Below are 24,565 nucleotides of genomic sequence, written 5' to 3' on the forward strand. Positions count from 1 at the left end.
TCGACAATCAAAATGGCTGAATTTTACGCATGCGTATTCCGACATTATCGAAAAAATATACGATAATGTGAAAATAAATATAATATGGTAGATAAACATAAAAGGAATATGAATTGTTTAGAATGTCAGCCTGCAATTTTATTGAAAAATGCAATGCTAGCAATCTTATTTAATACAAAGAATATTTTAAGAACGCCTGCTATATGGTGGTAGTTGAGATTGTGTGAGTTGGAGACCTGGAATGTTATTGAATCCAAGCATTTGTAACATTTCCTTAGTTTCTGGATCAACCTCGATGATATCGTGTTCCAGAGCAGAGACTTCGGGAACATAGTTGTCACGGCGTTCCCTCTCTTCTTCTTGCAATTTGATGGAAATACCACGGACCTGACTGTGTCTAAGACGCTTCATCAAATGCGTGACAAATCTGGTTCACAAACGTTAGAACGAACAGGTTACGAAATCAACGATTTAATTAATATACGACAAGGAGAGTACATTTTAAAAAGGTACTTACCCAGCGATTTTGTTTCGCAAAGATTTACTCGGAATAATAGCTATTTCTTCGCATATCCTTTTATTTGTATGGAAGTCCATAGTCAATCGAGTATAGTATTTCTCGATGATGAGCTTGGCGGCCTTTTTGACCGTCTTGGTCCTGACGCGACTCTAGAATGATAAATATTCAAATTTTATACTCACGCATCTCTTAGATTAAACGTCGTTTTCGCTCCTTTGTCACGTGTACAAAAAATATTCCAAGAACACTAGTTACACTTGCACATAACCTCAAACTTTGATATACAAATAGTTAACTGTTACATTGATTTATCCAGTAAATGTTTTAACTTTGGTATTTAATATATTTATTAACGTGTAGTTATGCAATTCGTTTCTAAATTTAACGACGGATTTCTATGATTTTCCTCGATTATTATTAGAATATATCGAAACATACGCACCATGATGGCTAGTGTACCGGAAAAGACATAAACCAAGATGGAAGAGAGATACTACCGCCACGTAACTATCAACAGGAGCGGCCATGCAAAGAATTAAATTAGACTAGAGACATCTATAGATGGTTATGGTTTTTAGAAATTTCGTTTATATACAGATGGTAATGCGGATGAACAGAACACGAAACTAAAACTGATAGATAAATAATAGTTATTTATTAATTGTTACGCGAAATAATGTGACAGTATCATCAAACAATCGTTACTTATATTTCTAGAATAAACCGTTACCTGTGCAGTAACGTATCGTTGCATTTGAGTACACTAGGTGGCACTAGCGACACGGATACAATAAGCAAAACAATATGGACGTCAGTGACTCAAAACATGTCGCGCGTTGCGCTTCAGGGTGATAGAGCAAGCTTAAACTGGTTTCTTTTTCACGTTTCGCGAGTGACATTAGGTTTCTTTGAATGTGCGAACGTTTTCGATCAGGAATCATCGTTTATTTTCGACGGAGTATCCGTAGAATGTCAGAAAATTGCGAATGCTAGGTGACAGCTGCAAGTGGTCTGCTTTGGAGTAGTGAGAAGGGGTAAAAATACAGGGCCGTCTTTACGTGAGAGCAAACGGAGTACCGCGTCGGGGCGCCTATTGCCAGAGATGTTTCAACGATAAAGAAAACAGAAATTCGAAAAATGAATAAAGTATACCTAGATGTTAAATAATAAATCAGTTATTTGGGACTAACAATTACTAATTTTCCAAACTTAAAAACAAGGAAAATTATTTGTTGAAAAGTCTATGTATTATATTTTGTTCCAAAGGAGTTGCTCAAACCTCGAAAACTCAGGTTTCCTTTAAATTTCACCTTTAATATGTTTTAGAATGAGGCGTCTAAATCGGAAGTTGAATTTTCGCGCTGATACCTCTGGCGTCCAGCCTGGAGAGACACGTGGCGGCAGCACTGTACATTTAAAGAGAACATTTAAAGGGAAAGCACGAGAGAGAGAGGAGAGCAGAATGCTGTGATGAGACGAAGATAGGGCGATGAGAGTGAGATCATACCATATTGCCAGCGCCGCGGTGCGAGAAAGACCGGTGATTTCGTTCAACTACACACGGTAGTCGGTGTTTGGCCACGAGAGCGGGATAGTCGAGGTAGAGATGAAGAAGGATAACGGATAGCGAGAAGGAGGGCAGACTTGCGAGGGAGAGGCGACGAGTTTGTTTATCGCCTTGGTGAACGGCGAGAGCAGTCAGTGCGGTGCTACACTTGGCCTGTAGTGGTTGGGACGATTGGTGGTAGCTCGGTTCGTATGTTCGGTCTTGTTCTTTTGACAATTTGTACTTGGAAAAGTTGTGCGCGGGTGGCCACGTCGTGTGTTCCGCGTCGCGCACATGTCAGCGTCGGTTTAACATCGCCCGTAGACCCGGTGCCCTGAAGAGCATGCCGCTAACCATTGCCAAAACATAGTCGTTCAGTGTATCGTGTGCCAAAGATCGGTGACATTCGTGTCATACCCCAGCAAAGATCGTTTGGAATTTCACCAACATCGTGGGAAGAACCCGCATCGCCGTAATATTTAAAAGGTAAGCGTGGCTAACTTTTAGTAACTTTTAGTCGTTGTTCGGTAATTACTCCAATCGTTGTGAGTCTGTATTGCCGAATAATAACCTCTTGTCACTTTTACATTAACGTCGCATTTCCATCCTAGGTATCGGTCTGTATATCTGGGTGATCGTTTTCACGGCTCTTTCTCGTGGCCTTTGTTTTAGTCAGCTGACATCGCGTCCTCGTGTTCCTAGCGTCCCACGGACAGGCGAAATTCTACTCCAACATTATACGACGAATACAACTCGCGTTTAGAGATATATTTGATTTCGATCGGACGGTGGGATTTTTGTATCCTCGTTAGTCAAATATATCGTTGTATAATATAAATTTCAATTTTTATTCGTAACGATTTATCATTTATTCGTTATTTGAAATTGGAGTATTCCTGCTGTTTGAACCGAAGAGCATCGTTAGCGGGCAGACTTTTATGCATGCGAGTATTTTTGTTCTCGATGTACGTTTTGGAGGGCTTTTTGTTTTGGAGCACATTGTAAACAGAATGGGTTGTAATATTCTTTACCTCTGCGTACATTCGTGTTGGCTTTTACATTGTTACAAAATTTTGAATATTCAGTTATGACTATATTGGCGCGATTATATCGTCGACAGTCGATGATGGAGTAGGGAGGAATTGACACAGTAGGCTCCACGTGTTTAAAACTCGCTTTGTCTCTTTCAACCTAGAATACCCTTTTAAATTAGTTTTAAATCAGTATTCTGCGATAATGTCGTCGGGTTTTGTTTTTATTTGGTTAAGAATTTCGGTCGAGCCTGCTTTCTCCTCGTGAAATTTCTAGTTTCTGAATCGCTCGTGTATTGTTTCTGTGCCGGGTCACCTTTAACACGAGCTCGACGATGTTAAAGGAAACATTTGCGGGAATTTCTCCGATGACGTGGAGGGGTCGTTGATCTCGATTCTTTCACTTTCATCGAAAATACACGCTGACCACGATTCGCATGCGAATCGTACACGAGCTCGTCGCTCGCAGTGTAGGAGAAAAAAGGCTGTGAAAGCAGCGAACTGGCGTTGGCGTTTCGCGTGGCAGCGCGTGTAATTTGGGCCAGCCGTGTGGCGTGCGAAAACTCATCGATACACGGCGTCCAACATACAGCGTCGGATGAAAGTATTGGAGCACGACGGGATATAAATGCTTATCACACCGAAACAAATCGAACTACAATTTTTCCCATAAAATTTCACGTATCCGCACCTCCGTGGCCAAACTACATCGAGTTTACATTTGGAAAATTCATGTTTCTCTACTCCAAGGAATTTGTTGTTTTTTTTTTTAGATTTTGGAGCCACACGCGAATCGACCGTACGATTTCTTTCCAAAATTTAAATTTCGAGGTGGATGGTATAATTTTTCTGTGGATCGAAAATGTAGTAGATACTCGAACAGATAAAAAGATTTCTAGAACGTAATTGCACAATTTTAATTGGACGACCAGAACCTTCAATTAGTATCGTAGCGAAAAATCATGTTAGACCGCAAATTAAAGTAGGTGACCGTGTACATTGCCAATACTTTCGTAGCAGGTATGCGTGAAGGTTATCGATAATTCCAGTGTAAGGGTAACATGTAATGTAAACGTAAATATACATTTTGAGCAGAAAGATGTAGAATTAGCAACAAAATATTTGTTTTACGGCTGGTGAACCTACTCGAGAGCCGATTTGCACTTGCTGCCATGTAACACATAACAAATAGGCAATTATTTTTCAAAAAAGCATGCTTGTCGACGATATAAATAAATAAATAACGAACAATTCTCGGTTTTAAAGGAGTAAGTTTTATGTAGTAGTAAAAGTATAACCATATATGATAAATTGATCTCTCTCGAGTCATCTATTAATTCTAACGTTCGTCGTACGTGTACGTATACGTTTGTAACAGAAGTATCATTCGCGTATGTCATTTAACAGTTCTTATGCAAAGTTAGCAATCAACATAATTGCATCGGCGATCGTCTCGTTCTTTCTCACGTAAATTTTTATGCGATTTTATGCGATTATTATTCGAGATTACGAGTTCGTTGGAAACATTCGCCAATCTCGAAAGGATTACAGAAATTTAAATAAATTAAACGTCACGGAAGAAGACGGAATTGTGGAAATAAGATATTCATTAATAATTCACGTTATAATTTATCATTTTATTTCCCTTCGCTTGGATCGTAGATTTTCTGCTCTTCGTTACCGTAAGCCCTCTACTTACGCGGTTAATTGGTTTCACAGTATTTGGTACACAATTTTAATTTCAAAATACCCTGGTTTGCATCGATGAAACTTGTATTATTCGACTCTCTTTTCTAATCACTCGAACGGCTTCAATTAGAAATGGGGCAGCACCGAGGAGAACCTTGAAAGACATCTGTTGTCCGGAATTATAGCTGTACACGTCGAATTTACAGTGGTGGTCAACTGGTTGAAATAAATGTATCGCGTTTAGATGATAAATTGAAAGATACTGCGCACCGCAAACGGAGTAAAAGATAAATACGTGGGATAAAACGTACGCGAATAAACCTGTCGCCAGCTGCATGATAAATTCCCTAACAACGAGGCAGTTTAAAAAATGATAAACAAGTGCATCGTACAAGGCAGCGGTCAACGTTCAAATTAAATGGTTACGACAAAGCAAATTGCGAGTAAGAATACATCAAAGAGTGTTACATTACGCAATGCAAAACGGAAAAGGAAGAAAAGAAAAAATCTTTAAAAGGACCGTTTGGTCAAAGACTGTGAAACTGACGGGTTCGTATTACCGCGAGCTTGGTTACGTGTAAAATAAAAAGTCCGCGAGGCGCAACTACACCGTCGGTAGTAAAATCCAGCTGCCGCGTTAATTAACGGAGAAGAATTGGTCGCTTAACGCGCAGTTTTGGTTACGATATTTCCTATAATCTGTGGTAATTTCGTATCAGACTTTGATTGGCTAGGTGTTTGGTTCAGACACGTCTTATCGAGGTAACTTTTTTCTTTTCGATGGATACACGCTAAATTGCTCCAAGTTGCTCCGTAATTAGAACAGAAATATCGTGCAGCTGTTCCACGTGGCTTACTTCACGCGACACTCTTGCATGTTACCCGCGTAATTGCAATCGACGCGGAGTTTTTATGCGGTCCCAGCATGCCTACAATAACTTTTTATCCCCTGATTCGAACTTTCAAATTTGCACATTCTTGGAATCCCTTTCGGACACGCGACGATATCGAAGATCGTCCGATTAGAGAGAGAGAGAGCGATGGAATTGAATTAACCACCCGGTAGATTGGCTTTATTGCGGTATTGTCCGTTACCGAGAATAACTTTATTTCCTTGCATCCGAGAACAAGAACCCCCACCATTTTTCTTTGTTGATTCGACTAGCTGGAAGTTGTAGATTCGAAAGCTGCTGGCTGAACTTCAGAATGGCCTGGAAGCTCATTAAGAGAGTCGAAAAGGATCGATTTCTCTTACGTATCGACTCTTTTCGACCCTCTTAATAGGCTTAACGCCAAGTCCCGCCCAAACGGGATCACGGTTGTGGTTTCCGTGACCTTTGAATTCGACCAGTTCCGAGAACAGATGGCGATCGTTTGTAAACATCAATATTTCCAGCACGCGTTCGTTAAGACTGTTTGTTTGTGTACTTTCTACTATTCCCTCAAGTTTTTACTCGCGATTCCGAAACATTCCGTTGTTTGTAACGAGTAAGGCGCGTGTTAAATTTATTGCAACTTATCCGCAAGCATTGACCGTAAAACAGTTAGCCGTAAAATCCTTCTACAGTTTAATATCGCAGACCGTGCAAAATAGTGTATTTTCTTGTCGTTAGTATTACGAGCAATTGTAGCTTAAGTGCTATTTGCATAAAGCGTTGTTACGTAACGCATTGTAAGAACAGTTAGGAGAGTAGCTATTTTCTTTATTAGGGCCCGGTAGTTTCTCTTTTTAGAAACCTTACGCGGAATGAAAAATACATTTCTTTACTGGTTCGAATTACTCTTTTCTATGTACGCTATTATTTTTGAGACATATTTGTGAGACAAAGGTTCAAAAATTGTTCGAAATCGAACTTCTAAAATTTCATAAAATTTCACACGCTTCCTGGGAAACTGCTGGAGAGTGTTACACTCTGTTTTCGGTGTTTAACTACCGATTCGCGGACGGGTGTACCATAAATTCCCGAAAAGACGTAATTACTGGATCCCGTGTCCGCCGTACGTTGGCGAAAAGAAGGACGGGAAACACATCTTTCACGCGTCGTTTCAATTTCCCTGCTAAACTGTTGCGCGCAATAGCAATTTCGCGAGCGAATCCAGTTAACTCGAAGCCCTCGCGTGGAACTCGATCGGTGTTTCGCTCGTTTGGTAACTATCGACAATACGGGCTAGCGTCGACTTCTCCTTTTGGCCAGGACTCGCAGCTACTTGCCGAACTTCCGCGGATACACGCTCGCTCGAATGGAGTTCGCGATCGAAATTAGATCATCGATCGCCGCAGCGTTTCGTCGAGTGGCATCCGAATTCGAGGACAATCCCGTCAAATTCCGCCGATACAATCGCAATTCAAAACCGATTCTACTCGCGCGTTCGCTGGTGCATAGATAACGATCGTTCTTTGCTGGTGACTTGTTTGCGCGTAGTCGAGGATCTTCTTACGTAATCCCGCGTTGCATTCCCGTTTCTCTGATTGCTGTACTTCCCCGTACGACGCGTGTACCGCACGTTTCGGTGGGACGCTGTTCGATTTTAACGCATCGCGCACGACCATCGTCGTAACTTTGTAATATTTTATTCTGCAATCGGGCTTCCAACTCGTTATCGGTACTGGAGTCTTTTTATCTTGGAATGCAGTTTCTTCGCGGAAAGAATATTCTCTCTGTATCGGTTCTTCGAGGAAATGGTTACGAAATACACGATAAATACAAGAAACCGTACGCTTGAACTTGCAATATTCTCTTCTCGACTGTTCCATAGTATCGGGACGAAATTGAAAGCCAACTTTTTTCCTCGAGGGCTACTCCATCGCGAGTTATCAAGGTCATCGGTGTTTCTTTAAATAGATGATTCTAATAGTATTTCTGTCTGCCTGGGGAGCAGACGTCGCGATAGCGTACATGGAAATAGACTACGAAGAAGCGCCTTCGTTCCGTATCACTGGACGGATAATTAACAGCTACGAGCGTAAATATAGTTGCACAGATTATTTAGAGTCTCGTCAGTGACTCCGACTATTGTGGTCAATTGATGATCTCTTTAGTGGAACAGACACATTGAGATCACGTACGTCTACTCGATCATGAAATAAATTTTGTCACGACGGAGCGAGTCTTTGAAAGAAATCGTAGACAAGTATGATCGACGGTTTGGAGTCGTCTCGAACGAGCGCGGTTTTCTAAATTTCTTGAAATCCTGGACCGTGATATAATTGCTGGGGTTGAAATTTGAAGAACACGGAGAGGGTTGAGCTGTCCGAAGCCACGCGCGTTAACTGCAGTCTGGGTAACACGCGACCCGTGAACTGGTACGTGGTCGTGCAAAAGCAGAATACCGAGGGTCAATAGACCTCGTTCGTTCTCAACAACAGCTGCACGTGATCTTTCCAGTAGTTGTGCTAAACAGACCCCTATGACTCTGGTTTTGCGCGGCGAATAATCGATTCGACGCCATCCGCATCCCAAAAAATGGTGGTCGTGGTTTTCTTCGCGTCGGCGTCGTCGCGGAGAACGTTTTAAATTGAAGCCAAGGGAATTTTTCGATTTTGTATTCGAACAGCGACGCTTAGACATTCCACTTACCATGACTCGTTCGGTGTTTGCTGGTTGATCGACTCCAATCCCGTGGAAGTTCGCAGAGTCTAAGGAATTTCGTCGATGACTTTAATCTAGTTTTCGAAATCCTTTGGAACACGCTCTTTGCCTTTACGTGGCGAGAGAGACGAGGAGCATCGCGCGGAAGCTTTTGATTTTATTAAAAGTTTTCGTGCACGTTTTTCAAGGTTCTATACGAGGAAAATACAGGAGAAGGTTTCATCGGTTTTCAATCTTTGAGTCGGCATTTTCTCCGAGTAATTGTCTCCGGTTCGTTGTAACACGATGGTTCAGCGATATCGCGAAATTCAATGGAAACAACACTGCCGAACGATACGTGGCTACCTCGAATCTATCCATATTAATATTAGTTCTTGTGTAAATAAAATCTGCGTCTCTCTACCAATAATAATATCGTGGTATATCCATATTATACATATATTCCATATTATACATATATTCCATATTTTTCACAATTAAAGTTCAGTCCTCCAGAACCCATTAGCTCGCGACACGTATTCGGAGAGGTAGGAAAATCCTCCCCGCGATAATTAGTATCACAACACCGCAAGGATCGTAGCCACGTCCTTCCGGTGTTGCGACTGGAATGTGCAGAAGAAGTAACTCGTGGTTTTCCCCGTTTCTTTTGGTTACAGATAAGGCGACCAAGGTGGCCGAAATCTCGCAGTGCCGTTTCGAGCAGTCGCGTTTTAGCTTCGATTATTATCAGCCCCACCCTCTTCCCTTCCTTTTTCCATTCTCCGTTGATCCGATCCGAGACGATTCGCGGCGATGGTGTACGGAAAGTAAATGAAAATTCGCGGGACGCGTCGGATTTATCGGGAGACTTCGTTTAGCTTCGTTCGCGTCGTGTTCGCGTCGCGTTGATCCGCTCGGTAGGAAATAAATTAGAATCGCGTAACGGTGACGAACGCGCGCGATCGAGCACCGCGTCGGTAACAGTGTTATCAGAATATTCCTTGTCATTTCCCCGTCAACACGATGATCGTCAAAACGAGCTTGTTGTGCGTCCTGACGGTGATCGGTACCCTCGTGAAATCGGAACCGGGACCACGTCTGCGATCCACGCCAATCTACACCAATCAATTTGCGGTTCACGTACCGGATGGACCGGATGCTGCCGCCGAGATCGCCTCCAAATATGGATTCGACAACTACGGACAGGTGAGTGAGAGACTCCGAGCATTAGGCTTAAGTCCGAGTTGATTCGACTGGTGCGCGGACGCTAGGTTGCAATTGGAATTGATCTGTTTCATACGTATACTGCAAAACTGTTTTGTTTTCCGTGTGTTAATTCACAATCCCTCTGTAAAGTTATCCATCAACGTAACTACAGCGATTAGAGCGAATTTCCAAGGCTTTCAGTCGCGCGAAGTAAAACATTATTCAGGATTAGAAGTTCTTTGGAAGCTTGGAAAAGTCTCGAGAGCCTTAACAAGGCTCAACGAATTTAAGGATTGTTAAAGAGGAGAGTGACGTTACACGAAAAATAACTGCGCGTAACAATTAATAATTTTATTCCGAGAGTTCTTAGAGACTCCGAAGTACTTGGAGACTTACAAATATGCTGAAACATTCGAGACTTTCGAGACTCTCGGAACTTCCAAGGACATTGAAATTCGTTAATCCTATTAAGTCTTTCGAGATTTTTCAAGACTTTCGAGAACTTCGGGTTCCGAATGGTATTGGGAACGATTCTCGAAACTTTCGTTTCGCGTCGAAGGTGCCGAATCGTCGTAGTTCGTTATCTCCTTTACGAGTATGTATTCGAGATGAGAATTAAAAATCAAAGAGTATGCATCCGAGTGCCGCGATTGCATTTCCCGAGGAGTTAACGCACGCTGTATACACTCGCGATAATTAAAAACGTCGCGATTAATTGACCATTCGTAGAAGTTTTCTCATTAGCATCACCGCCGGGTCTCCGTAACCTAACAATTTGCAATTAAACGCGTAATTCGAGCACCGCACTCGCGCGCGTTAAATTCGCCGTATCGTTTTATCGCGGTAATCAGATTCATTATAAAACTTTTACAGTGATCGCCTCGGATTGACATAGTTTCCTAATGGGTCTCGGCGCGGTTTTACTTTCGCGTGATTCAAGTTTAATGTTCGCTCCATCGCGATACCGCGTATTACAGAAACTTCCAGAACATTGTAGCCATTTCACAGTCGCGAGTGTTTTTAATGGTCAGGTAGCGAGGGCACGATGCAGCTTCGATAAAAAACAGTCCTTTCGAGATTGAACTCGCCGCCTTATCGCTGGGTTACGTCCCGCGAATCGCTGTAAAAATTACACGGCGGAACTAGTTAACGTTGGAATGAATAAAGGCTCAGAAACTACTTGCAATGATCGTTACACTAATTTGCTGCGTATCGAATAAGAGCATAAATTTCAGTTTTCCCGAGTATTAATTACAACGAAATTTTATCAGGACTTTGGCGAGATTTTTTTCTATGGAAATGAGTCGAAACGCGGCCCCGTTTCGCCTAATTTGCATACCTCGAGCGGTATCGCGAGAAACGCACGCCAAACACGTGTAATTAAAAGTAATCCGTGCGAAGTCGTGTTTGGTCTTGTTTTTATCGGGCGAGCATTGCCAATCCAAAATTACTTTGCTAGCGAAATAGAATTAATTTTCATCCAGCCACGTTTGCGCACGAGTTTCAACGAGGAGGACGAGCGGTACTCGTGCTATGTAGATCACGTGCAAACGTTACGATCCACTGATATGTCACTCAGAGTGTCTCTTTGTATGCAAAGTTGTGCAAACCAGAAAGCTTCTCCCGCAGTTCTTGAGATTTCGGACATTTTACGTGACTGTCTTCGAGAGTTATCCCGATGTTTGAGCAAGTTCGCGTTGTCTCGAACTTGTAAACGTTACGCAGAACGTCGAATCGGACATTCTCGTCAGACCGTAACGAAGGTCAAACTATCGACCGCGTAAGTAGCGCAAAGTACCTACTAAGTCCATTCGATGGCCGTCACCGAGTCCGAAGTTTCTGAATGCTTAAAGGCCATTACGAGAACCGAAGTGTTCTTTCTCGTAGCTCGGGGAATTCTGCTTGCTCGTCCTCAACCTCCGTCGGTTTGATTTTCCCTGTTAAAGACCTCTGCTGCAGTGAAATTTATTAAAAGTTTCGGAGATGTATTGGAACTGTTAACAGCGCTATGCACATACTCGACCACTCTCAATCGAGAACGTTAACGAATACTATATGTAACTTAACTCGTAGACCGTCCAATTAGAGAGCAAAGACAATTTAATTACCTTGCTCCCGGGGAAGTGCTACGTTTGTTGTAAACGTATCGTTTTACGAACACGCGCATTCTTACAACCCACGACAAGTTGTAAAATATTCGTGCGCTTTACGAGTTCATAAAGAGGCAGGATGAAGTGGATCGAATTAAAAAATTCGTGCCTTTTACGAGTTCGTAACGAATGCACGAGATTGTAAAAAGTTGAAAATTTCTGTATTTTACGAATTTATAACGAGAAAGTTGTAAAAGCGTACAAGTTTCTTTTTTCTTCGAGCGCTTTATATTTTAATATTTTTTTGTATCCAGAATGATTCGCCAAGATGACCTAATGGCGAGCACGAAGCCTACTGAAATTTTGACGGGAAATTTTCCTGCCATTTTTCTTTTACTACGCGTTACGTACTTGCCCCGTGGAAAGCAATAACATTTTTACCATCCATCCGAAATGGTCGCGTACAGTGGATCTCTGTAGTTTTTACACCGGCCACAGGGCTTCGCGTTTGTTGGCTTCGATGATCTCACGTTGAAAAAAAAAAAAAAATGTTACAACCCTTCGAACGACGACACTCGCCCACGACCGAACGGTTATCGCCACCTAAAAGTCATATGATTGTGTATCTATAAATCGTGTCTTTGTTGCAGAGGTTTCACGATCCGCGTTCGCGAGCCAGGTTTTTGCGACGGGTTTTCAACGTTGGTTGTTTATTCGTTCGCGGTTGTGTAGTTTCATGCGGTTCGATCGCGTGCACGAAAATTTCATCGTGTCAGCTATCAAGGGAAGTATCGCGTTCATCTCGCTAATTTTCAACCCTTCCGACGCCGCGGCGCGGCGTGGCGTAAAACGCGCTGGAATTAAGTTCACTATGAATTGCGCACAATATTTGCCCTGACACCAGCGACGCGCAATCCTTTTCGAGCTAAGGAAAATAAAGAGTTCCAGAGTTTCTCTATTCGTTTTTATCGTTCGTCGTTTAACTTTCACGGTTACGACAAACGAGCGCATTCTCGTTTCTTTCGTGTAGATTTTTGAGTTTCTCCTTAATATGATTTCGCTAGTCTGACGAACTTGCCGAATCGATTGGAGTTTGCGCACCACTGCTGTACGCTTTCTTCCTCCATTCATCAGCGAGAGCTTTTAAGGGAGGGTATTCATCCGGACATCATCTGCCAGCAGTTTTTCAGATGAAATCGCGAGAATGTGTGTACTTTCACGTAATTTTGGCTGGTGAATTCAACGGCGTAAAAATACATTCGAATGGAAATTTTTTTAGAAATATCTAGAACTGTTTTGCGAACGTATTTACGTCTTCTCCGGGTAGTCGCGAATCCATGGTCAAGGCTCTGCTTTAGAATGCTCAAATCGTTTCGAATTTAGTTGTCAGTTTGTTTTTTTCTAATGTTCGCTGAACGTCGCGGGGATTTAATTGTCGCGATAATAGTTCCGTCACCGAGCTGTAGACGTTACATTTACGCTCACGCACTGCTTTTCGCGACCGTCGAGACGTCCAAAGAAATAAACGTTCTCCTCTGAAGCGACGGCGTTAACTCGAGAGGGGAGGGAAATAAAAGTGTCCCCTGTCAGGTTCGCGACGTTGAAGCCGTAGAAATTTAGAGTACTCCACCGTAAGCCACCCTTGAATCGTTTTTATATCTCAAGACCGCGATGGCGCAAAAATCGCTCCCAGTGCCTCGTTGTGCTTTGCACGGTTCAATGAACAAGTTCCGCGTCAGAATTATAAGTCTGCCGCCTCAAAGGGCGCGCCGTACCGCGCCGAAGTTCGCGTAACTTTGTTTTCCTTGTTCCTCAGTCGCGGCAGCGACATTTCCGCGAAACTTTCCGCGTTTCTTCACGGATATCGTTCCGCGGGGAATTCGTCATTCGGAACGGAGGGCCGCGTTAGCTTGGAGCGAACCGCTGCGCGCTGGTTTCATGATCAAAATGAAAACTACCATCGACATTTTTTCAAGAATACTTACTTCTCTCAGGTTACTCTAGCGATTCGGAACTCACTCGAATTTGTGGTTTATGGCGTTTTCTACGCGAAGGTGAGTGTGAAGTGTGAAGTGTGAGTGTGAGAAGAAATTAAGGGAGGAGGATCTTGACGAATTTTTTCACAATATTGTATCAAAAGGTAATGTTGAGACTCGAGCATCCTGCCTGCGCACCTAGCTAGGATGTTGAGCGATTTCCACGATTTTCCCACGGCGTTTTGCTGTGTATCTTTCGTTTCCTTGGGTTGAAGCCGCGCACACTGCTGCGTCCACGTTTTCCCAGCGAGTGCTAAAGTTTTTATCTTAGCAGGGATGACGTACGAGCCGAGCTCTCTCTCCTCTTTTCACCGTATACGTACGCGGGTTTTATCGGCGCGATTCTTTTCTGCATCGGACCGCACCCTCGCCACAAGGGTGGGAGGATCGATGAACAAGGGTGGGATCTAGTGAAAAAGAGAGACACGTGCCGCGGGAAAACGTAGACGTGTCACGAGATAAAAGTTTATTACTAGTTTCTGGCAAGTACTGCTACCCCGTCGATGTACACCCGATGCATAGCGATCGTAGCAACCGCGGTGCACGGTTTGCATGTTTTCTTTGCTTTCGCAGTTTTTTTCTACCTTGCTTCCACCTCCCTTAACCTAGCTAGCGAATAAATTCACGAATTAATCCGAGAAAGCGTTAAATGTAGCTTTTTTCCCACACTGCGCGGTGTTTTGTTCGATCTTGTCGCAATCGGCGAAAATTATCTTCGGATGATTCGACTCGGTTCTTAAAAATGAAGCGAACTCGCGTTTACTTTTGTAACAATCGAATACGGAGGCTCCGCGCGTACGTTTACATCGGTGCGTTCCCATCGTAAGTTGGCCTTTACGTATCAGCGTTTCCACTTTCTCCTAAGCGGCGGCCAGCAAATAAACAACGATCGAATTCATTATGCAACGAGAACAATAGCTTCGAACACGTCGCAACGATATTGGACGAAGCGTTGGTAAGAATCTATCGAATCGTGCATCCGGGTGCTCTTTGTACCCCGGTTATCAGTTCTTCCCTTGGTAACGGCTATGCAATAACTTCTTTGTACATCACAAAGAGCGCAATCGTGGCGCCTGTATTTGCAGTAACGGTGAAACACGGTTACCCGAGGGACGCGAGATTGCCAGATCATGAACGACAGAACATTGCCTCTTACCGGTTTCCCTTCTTTGTCTCCTTTCCAAAGGCGTCGTACGCCGCGACGTCTAATGTTAGGGCTCCATCAGTCTATCGACTTCCCGTCTCACGAGAGGTGCCAGAGGTCTGGGAGACGTGGTAAAAAGCATCGTCCTATATAGCAGGGGTTAGCACCTACCCGAAACAGCGATTACTTACGCAACGATCGCTCGACAATCGTCTCATCGATCGGTAATAGATTGCATTTATAATTTGCATTCAATCGTTCGTTCATTTTCTAACGACCGTTCGATACGTTATTATCTGAAAAAGGGTCGAGAGCTCGTTTAAGGAAAGATCGCAGCTCCGTACCAACAAGGAAATTGTTTTCCCCGAACAATCGTCGGATCAGATGGATCGATCGAGATTAGTCGCGCTTACTTTGTGTCGTAATTCTGAAACGAGCTGATTTTGAGTGAGTCACCGTAGCTAGATACGATCGTTCGACGCACAGGAATCGATTTAAACGTGTTTTGATCGTCGACGGTATATAGGGCGGGCGTGACGTGTCTACTTTGCGCTCGTTTGCTCCAAAAAAGTTGGCTCGATGCAATATTAAGGCGAGGCCATTCACGGAGAAAGGATTTCGCGTACGGTTCGCGAGTGTTTGTCACGTGTCTGGGTGTGGGTGCCCGGCCAGGTATCCAAGGCGTATACTTCTTCGTCTATATTTCTGCCTGGCGCGCTCATACTTTATATTTTGCAGCTATGCACCCACCGACGGCAACAGCGACGGGAAGTTACTATATTTCCCGGGGAAGAGAAGTTGTCTCACTTTTTTCTGCTCCCTTTTCGCAAGAAATGCGCGCAGGAGCCATTTACCTTCGGCCCCCGAGACGATCGTAAAACATCCGCCTGTAATACTGACGAAATTATTTTAGTCTTCGAAGTAGACAGCGAAATCTTGCCACTTCCTTTCGTACTGTTTCGCTTTCCTTGCGCCTGACAAGCGGTTTACCGATGATGTGTAACGGCGTTTGTCAGCGAAACCTCGTTAACGATTCTCATTTTAAATACGGCAGGGTCAGGGCGCTCTTTTACTTGACTTTCGTATCGTTCGGAGGATAAGTCATGTTAAGGACAACGGTCAAAGGAGAGTACGAGGTACAAAAGTACAGAATGAGCGACTAGGAACCGTGATTAGGATGTTTGGTTGAGGCTGAGTCTATGGTCTTTGTTATGTTCGAGATTAGTCATCCAACATATCTTCGTAATTTCTTTACGTATAAACATTGACGAATAAAGTCGTTAAATTGGAAAACGCATCCCATAATGCGCTTGCCGTGGTCCGCGTACTCGCACAAATTTTCTGTAATCCTCCCTAGAATCGACATCCACGGGCGTGAGACGCGATACCAATAACTTCCGATTCGTGGGATATAGCATCGACGATAACGGGGTCATGGGACCCTAAAACTCCAACCCTGGGGTCTCGGAACACCGTAGCAACGACCTCAGGGTTATGGGACGCAATGTCGATGACCTCACGGTTTCAGGACATGACAGTAACGACCGCAGCGTTGTGGGACGCGATACGGATACTTCTCGAGGCATACCGAGTTCCATATTGAGCACTGGATTCGCGCAATCTAATACGAACGATCTTGGAATTTAATACAAACGGACCCTTAATTCGTCGCATACGGCGTTCGCGACTTTGGATAAGCAAAACCCGTTACTCACGGCTCCAGACTTGTGAAACCTGACGTAGACGTGTCTGATTCGACGAATGCGACACAGACTTGGTCGAGTCCATAGTTACTCGGATCTCTTTCGAATTTTATAACGGCGTAGTTACGTCCGGCCTGTCTACCCATCTAAACGTTATCGTAATTTCTCGTTCTCGATTAATCACGACAAAATTGGAAATGTCTAACAATTAGAAAGCCTATCCGAAGATATGTGCATAGATACGCGAGTTTATAGGTCAGGCATAGCGACGTGTGCGCGAACATGTATAAGAGCAATACCATGAAATCGCGTGATGCAGTTAAAAGTAATGTCGTTACGCTTTCCAGTGCAAAATCATGGTATCGCGTTATGCTATGATTTTATCGGAAAAAATTCCTGAGTTGCTTGTGAACTGAATCGATATCAATGTTGGTATCAAGTGTTTTCTATATTTCTCCGTTCCAACGAGTGAAAGCACTTTTTAAACCAATGATCCCGGCCGTTCCATTCTTTCAGTTTTACAATAATAGCGAACGTAACTTCGTTTCTCGCTGAACCACTCTGTCCGTGAGCGTGCCAATATGTTTCTCAACGTACGCGTACTTGGCGTATGGTAAGGCGCGTTTAAAAGTAATAAAACGAAAGTAAACGGGTTAACAAACCAGAGATGAGAGAACCAGTCGGCGCGACACGGTTGTTGACTAAAAGAGACTGCGGTCGCGAATCCCGTTACCCAGTTCCAACATCATCGCCGAGTTGTTGGGCAAAAATTTCTACGAGACTCGACGAGTGCTCTCGCGAGAAGAAATAGCCAGTGACGTGGCTGTGGCGGGGCCCGTTCGGTTGCGTGAACGGGCCCCGTATATGCTGCTGCTGGAAACCGGTAACTTCTGAACCGACAGAACCCGTTTGATCGCCGATATACCGTTGCGAAGGTACAATTGCTGCCCAGTCTCGTATCAAGGGGTTACGTACAATCGAATACGCGAAATGATCTCGATTTCACGATCTCCAGCTGTTTGTAGCGAAAGTGGTCCGTCTTCTTGAAAAGTGGAGTTTAACGCTACCACGATTGGTCAAATGACCGTTTTCATATTTTTGTGCGCTGACTTTACATACATATACGTACAACTCATGTATTCGGTTTCGTGTATTATTCAATTTAGTACCAGGTGAAATATTTTTGGATTTAATTGAAAAAAGTGTTTTTCAGACTAGTCATTCGATCGATAGAGGTAGAAGTAGGTATAAACGTCATGACGGTAGGTTTAGCCTATGTCTGTGTCGCATTCGTCGAATCAGACGTCTACGTCAGGTTTCACAAGTCTGGAGCCGTGAGTAACGGGTTTTGCTTATCCAAAGTCGCGAACGCCGTATGCGACGAATTAAGGGTCCGTTTGTATTAAATTCCAAGAATTTAAAAACTGATGTCATACGATATTTTAATTTTCTTTCTCGAGCCATTCGAATGGAAAACTTCACGTCAGAGAAGACGTTCGAGTGCAAACGGTAACGGGCTTCACAGACTACTTTGCATAGGATAAACTCGCGCCGTCGCCTTTGAATTAAAATATCAAATTACTCGCGTTTATAATTTTTCTGCAAAAAATTTGATAAAAAACACGTTTTTCCGGCTGCGAGTGGGAATACCCCCTTAAGTGTGACTTCGTTGCCTGGTCGTGGCAAAAGAAAAACTAAAGCCGCTAGGGACTTATCGTCCACTACCGTCGTCGACTACTTCCATGCTTCTTCTCTACTTTCCCTTCTTTCGTTCTATTTCTCTCTTCCTCATCGCTACTCTCGATTTCTGTTTCTTTCCCCTTCCTGCTTCTCGCTCCACTTTTCCCTTTCTGGCTCCGTTCCGTTTCTCTTTCTTTCTTTCTTTGTTCTTTGTTGTTCTTGTCCGTGGCTCGCTTTCCAGTATTTTCTTTATGTTCGAGCGTCGCTTCTGTGTTTCTTCCTCTTCGCGTTTCTTCTTTATTCGTGTTTCCAATCTCGTCGACTTTCGGTCGACGACTTTTCCCACTCGGTCAATCGACGACCGCAACAGCGGTTTCTTCTAATGCGGTGTCCTAGTGACACCGTCGACGTCGTCGATTTCCAACGTCGTTTTGCGTCGAACCCGTGACTGGTTTTGTTACTTTTCGCGATGACGCAAAAGAGCGAAACGTTAACAAAAATGTTTGTTGTATTTATTCAGTTTCGGAAGCATGAATCATGTGGTTCGCAAACATTCGAATACTTTAGTCCGCCTTTTCGTATGCATGTATTCTGGCTCGATGCGTTCATACTGTCCTTGAATTTACGTGTACGGTAGTCGATGGAAAGCATGCACATACACTCGAGGAAAAAAGTCTCTGTAAACCTCACGCTCGCAGTTACAGCGGCTTATAATTTTCTCTTATTCGTTGTATTTTTCATCGATAGCAATTTGACTTGGTACCGCAATTTCCACGATAACCAAGCTAAGTCCGATAACAATTTCAATCCCCGAAGTTCCTTTTCTTGATTTACCGCCTGGTTTCGCGAACTGATTCCCAGTGGCGTCGAGTTCGTAAAAATATCACGACTCGTTAAAAAGATTATATTGCAAATGTGTCCCTGAATACGCGCAATTTTCTCTTTTGAAACAAGTATCAAAAAACGATATCCCGGCGTTCTCACTGATAACTGCAGGGCTTCCCAGGGGCAAAATCGTTCGCTTTGAGTATCACTGCGTTGCATCGATAAACTAACGACGGCTATATATAATATTACGCTATGTACGATATAGTTAGGGTCATTTGTCTGGTACGAGTAGAAAATGGCTGATGGAAAGGAATTGCCTGTTGATGTTGGAAGTGCAGCGATTACGGGAAATGTTGTCTTTGAGACTGATCGTAGAAAAAACTGTAACGTTGCGTTGCGCAATACGCTCCATGCAACAGATACGAGAAAAGTAAGTTTCTTTTGTTCAAAGAAAAGAGTCAGGAAGGCCTAGGGCGACGACTCGAATGGAGGATTTTGGAACGATGCGATTCTCTTCGAATATGCGGTAGTAAACTTTTGGCTAGCAGTGTACCACCTATCAGTGGCGGATTTAGAATTGCTACGTCCGTAGAATTCGAATGGCTTCTCAATTGCATCGACCAAAATGATACGGATAACGTTCGAATCATTGCAAGAATGTTGAATCTAGGACACGCTATTGTTTCGGGAACAGCTGGATCGGTATTCCATGCAAATGGTACAAATCCTCGTTCGGAGTGATTTTTTGTAGCAAGAGTGGCCTTCTAGCATTTCAGATTCGTGTTGCTAATCAGGATTTGCTATGTCATGTCACGATGTAGCTATTAGCAAAGTCGATGCGTTCGATTTTCATAAGGTCCTTGGGTGGTTCGAGGAAAATCCACGTAGCGTCACGTAACATCAGTTTAACGATTAATTAGAAAAATATTTGTACGATTGGTCTGTATATTTACATACGAAACGAACGATTCGCGTCGAGCGATCGTTTAGAAACGAATGTCAATGTAAACACAAATTGGAGCCCGGTATTAAGTTCGCGTTGCAAAACTGGAGCAGCGGTTTGAAGGATTTAGAGTTCCGTTGCAAAATCGTAGGAAAATTACTCGTGCTGTCGCAATAGCCCGTATTTGGTCGAGAATTTTGTCCGCGCACTGAAACGACTTATTCATTTGATGGTATTACGCAACCCCTATTACTTTTCACGTAAAATGCATTCGGAAATTTATGCGTTGGATTAATGCTGTGGTACCGTAATTCCTTTTGGTTCTCGTATTTGAGTTTCTTTCCGTTCCCAAGCGTAACGTTTGAGAAGTTTTATATTTCAGTAGTTTCTCATTTAGATTTGCTTCCGTAACGCTTTTTAACGAGTTACTGGGAGATAAATTACGCGCACTGGATTTTACATGGTAATCGTAATGCATCGAGATTAATTTTCCTCTTTCGTGTAATTTTTCTATTATGTACATACAAGCAGGGGGTGGATTCCGTCGGTTCGAATTACTGCAACGATTCGCATCGATCTTCGTGCTTTTCGCGGCACAAGAACATGGAATCCTCCAGGAACTCGTAGGTAGCTTGTCGTACGTGTCCCTCGTAGGGCAATTTTGAAAGGCTCGTGGACACTTTTCGTCGTTAGAATCGCTATTATATACAGCACGTTCTCAAACTATGGCCAAACATTTTGGCAACACCTCGTAAACTGTAATTATTTCGCGCAATTTAACTACATCCTGCTTGCAGCTAACACGCGGACTAAAGCACAAGTTTAAATCAATTATCCGGGAAAACTACTTCTGATGATAATTCGGGCGTTACTCGGACCGAAGTTCGGTCACCATTATCGACTTGGGTGGAACATAGTTGAATAACTGTTGAACGCCGTTCGCGGATTTTCAATGCTCTCATCGCCAGAGTTTCTATCGCCATATGTATCCGTGGGTTCGATCGCGAGAGTGACTCGAACGTGCGTCTCGAGTTTCTGAAAATGACTTTCACTTCCTTCATCCGACTATGGGCGGTCTTATGACTTCGTAGCTGCAGATTGGAGTAACCGGAACAAAGATCGTCGTCGTTCGCGTCGGAAGCTTCGTTTTGTTTTCATTCGATGAACAACGTTTTTCTTTCCTCGCGACCTACATCCGATCTTTATTCTTCCAAGATGTTCCTTTACTCGTGCTAGTGTTAGGTAGTGCAGAAACGCTGTAAAGGGTTGAAAAATGTATGATTTATGTAAATTTTTGAAATTACATCGAATATGCAGGAATGTAGCTATCGTTGTACGTAGGGGTATTTTGAAAAATTAATTTTTGCGAAAATGTCGATACCTGGAAGAAAAGCTTTCTCTATTCATAACCAAGGAATTCCACCCCCAAAGGTTGCCTCGTATATGTGTAAGCCTTCCTCGAGTGTGTTGCGATGTAAAATGGGTTGAAAAGCCCCGGTTCGTCGGATGAGGGGAAATCCTTTTGGAAATGTAAGAAAAAATACATCGTCGGCGAAAGAAAGAGGGAGAAGAAGGAAAATCCCGCGCGCTCTCGTGAACGTCCCACTCTCACGGACATCCGTTTTCTTTTCCCCCAAACGTCGGATCGTGGAGTCGATCGTGGAAACACGTCTTCCCACTGTTTGCGCGTACTCTCGAGGAAGCTGCTGGGTAAATAATTCAAGTCGCGAATACCCGGAATAAAGGGGAGCCAGGGATATCCATCCGTCGACGAAACGTTTGAAACCTCGAGTGCCTTTTCTTACGGTTCGCTACGCGAACTCCCATCACGTGCGATCGTTTTTTTTTCTCTCCTGGTAGATATAAGCGGAGTTGCGTGATCGACCGCAAATTCACAATTAAGTTTTTAGTCTCGTTAACGGGGGATGTTCTGTTTTACGCGGTCCGTAGGTGATCTGTTACGCGTTTATTGGAACGAAACCAAAGCCACCTTGAGCAGGGTATCTGTTCTGAGAAAGAATCGAACTCGAGGGGGTCAGCTGAAAAGGAAACAGGCTCGAACCGAAAGGGAAATTGTGTCTAACTCGAAGAGAAATTGCGCTTCCATTTCATTCGAATGCAATGTTAAACGTACGGTTCCTCGTTGTCCATTCCTAGAGGGGTCAAACTCAAAGAGAGTCCCTCAAAGGGAAAGCACGTTTCCATCTCGTTCAGTTACGATGTTCCATCCATGGAACGCATCTTATATTTACTTGCGTTAATAGATCCCGCGTTTCTTATTTTAGATTCACTGGAACATACGTTAAAGAAAATGAACATCATTTGTCCTGGAGCAAATTGTCCCTTTTTATATAAATACGAGCTTTGCATTTCTAGCCAACCTTAGTTTAATACGATTCATTTCTAGAAGAGGAACGAATAGAATTCAACTGGAAAACAGTTAAGTCGAAAGGTGTGTTAATGTCGCGGTGTGTTTAACACACCTATTGCGAGTTAATCTTTTCCTCGGAATAAAGTAACGTGTTCTCGAGGAAAAGCTTGCCAGCCGAATTTCCCGTTCTGCTGGGGCTGGCCACGCTAAATTAGTTTTCACCCAATTTCTCAATTTCCGGGGCGAACCGACGCGAACGGCTTTCCTTCACTTTTGTGTGGACAATCTTTTCACCGCCGGAAGAAAAGGAAGTAATCTAACTTTGTATAATGAGAATTAATAAATTAACGATTTTCCTTGGTCGGTTTGGCTGGCTGAATTTTGGATAGCTGTTCGCTGCATTGACCGTGCACGCCTTTTGTACTTTCCTTTGAATGTGGGTGCGGTTCGTCGACAGTTCTCGGTTAGACGCGCTATTGAGAGGGTTTGATAAGTCGAAGATGTAAACAAAAATAATTAAAATGGGACGATGAACGCAAGAACAGTTGTCTGTATAAATGATTACCATATTATTTTAATCGCGTGACGTAGCTCAACGATACATGGCATTGGGGTCTCGAGTTAACTCCCTAAGCATTTTTTCGTGCAGCAACGTAGATATTTATGGTTCTCATGACAAATGGACACTTTGTAGATAATTACTGTAATTTCGCGCGATTTACATTAATCGCTCATCTCTGCCTAGCTGGAGTAGTTAAGATCGAAGATAACGAAAGCACCTTTTGACAGTGTTATATTATATCTGTTATTTTTAGTTGAACTTTTGGTCGAGTCATCTCGCGAACGCGTAATATAATCGCGCCTGCGGAAAAAGCAATTATGCAATAACAAGTAACATAATTGCACGACTCGATAGGAAGAAATGTACGGCACTTCGATAAGACGTATCAATTTAGTTGTAATTATAACTTTGTCCAACAATTACACGTTACTTTGACAAACATTCTGCTTATTATATTTATCGTGTTAAATGCTTGAAATTCTTCGACTCCTCTCGAAATAGACTGTAAAGTATGTTTTCGAGGAATCAGTTTACTATGTTGTTTATGCAAAAGTTGTAGTATACGTATCAGTCTTTATAATTAAACAAGAAGTGTTTTCTCGCTGGCGCTCAGAATAATGGCGAAGGTAAGATGCATATTCATGGTAGTATGCGCGATGAATTTAAAGTAGAGTATAACACAGCCACTGCCACAATAAATATTTGTGAATTTTATGGTCCGGCATTATCAAATATCTAGGTTAGAAGCCCGGAAATTTAATTTAACTCGATTCGATCAGAGTGGAAATGATTCGCGAAATGGTTTTCATCTAAACATAGATGAGCTAAATTAATCTATTATTGTATCACCGTATCGGTTAGATGCATTTACGTTCCCAAAAATCCAGTGATTGACGTCGAGGCCATTAGCGTCTTATTATTTAAGGAATTCTCTATTAGTTGGACTAATTGAGGCTCCAATTTCTTTATCTTAGAGGTTTCCATTATCGCTATCTTCAGTTTACCTCCTGCCGTTGAATCAACCTAGTCTGGTTCGCGTCCCCAGGAAGAAATGTCGCGTTAAACTAAAGGAAGAAGACGCGGAGTTCTTTGATGCCAAGATTATATCTGCGGCTTTGCATCCCTCGACTCGGTTGCTCTTTCACACGTCTACGGCTTGGATGCGATCCCGTTTCCAAACACGTCCACTAAATCCAGTCTACCATTGAACTTTCGCGTATGGCGAACATTGATTCCAAGGAAAATCACGATTTCCCGTCTTATCTCCAATTCTGTCTCATTCGGTTAACATTCCAGGAACTGCAGCAATTGAATTCCTCGCGATGCTTTTCGCTTGGCAGTTCTGACAAAGGTTTAACTGCGAAGGTATTAAAAATAAGAACGCTGTTTCATCGCTATTTTGTAATTGGAATTTTTGAACGGCCTTTTGAAATTTGCACGAGCCGGTAGCAAATCTGTTGCCTGGAGCAAGGTATGCGGTCTACATGTCCTCAATTTGGGAAAATTGTGCCGCGATGGCGTAGCACGGTTTTGACCGAAGTTCGGCGTTCTCGTGAACTTTTGAAGAGTATTCTGCGCTGGGAGTAGGACAAAATTCGAAATCATTCAGATCCTGATTGGAATTCGCAAAATTTTCCAATATCGAAA

The 24,565-nt window shown here is 43.1% G+C and overlaps 2 protein-coding genes across 3 annotated transcripts in view; one reads left to right on the forward strand and one right to left on the reverse strand.

Annotated features, from left to right (window-relative positions):
- Positions 1–113: 113 nt before the first annotated feature.
- Positions 114–1,043, reverse strand: LOC128882637 (40S ribosomal protein S17). Its single transcript, XM_054134312.1, has 3 exons — positions 963–1,043; positions 518–669; positions 114–427 (listed from the first exon to the last, which is right to left on the reverse strand). The coding sequence occupies exons 1-3, from the start codon at positions 963–965 to the stop codon at positions 187–189; spliced, it is 396 nt and encodes a 131-aa protein (XP_053990287.1). The 5' UTR covers positions 966–1,043; the 3' UTR covers positions 114–186.
- A 282-nt stretch (positions 1,044–1,325) lies between these two features.
- LOC128882621 (furin-like protease 2) overlaps positions 1,326–24,565 on the forward strand; it is a 292,612-nt gene continuing 269,372 nt past the window's right edge. The window contains exons 1-3 of one of the 2 annotated variants that reach the window (XM_054134276.1): positions 1,326–1,666; positions 1,847–2,552; positions 9,033–9,561. In XM_054134276.1, the coding sequence (XP_053990251.1) occupies positions 9,379–9,561 (183 nt within the window). In that variant the 5' untranslated portion in view covers positions 1,326–1,666; positions 1,847–2,552; positions 9,033–9,378. The remainder of the gene's footprint in view (positions 1,667–1,846; positions 2,553–9,032; positions 9,562–24,565) is intronic. The other variant, XM_054134285.1, reaches the window with a different exon arrangement.

Source organism: Hylaeus volcanicus, chromosome 1 (genome assembly GCF_026283585.1).
Source record: "Hylaeus volcanicus isolate JK05 chromosome 1, UHH_iyHylVolc1.0_haploid, whole genome shotgun sequence".
Taxonomy (NCBI): domain Eukaryota; kingdom Metazoa; phylum Arthropoda; class Insecta; order Hymenoptera; family Colletidae; genus Hylaeus; species Hylaeus volcanicus.

Excerpts from the sequence above, each read along its gene's own strand:
- LOC128882637 (XM_054134312.1), bottom strand. Across the intron at positions 428-517 it reads TTGCGAAACAAAATCGCTGG|ATTTGTCACGCATTTGATGA; the intron begins GTAAGTACCTTT and ends TTTGTGAACCAG.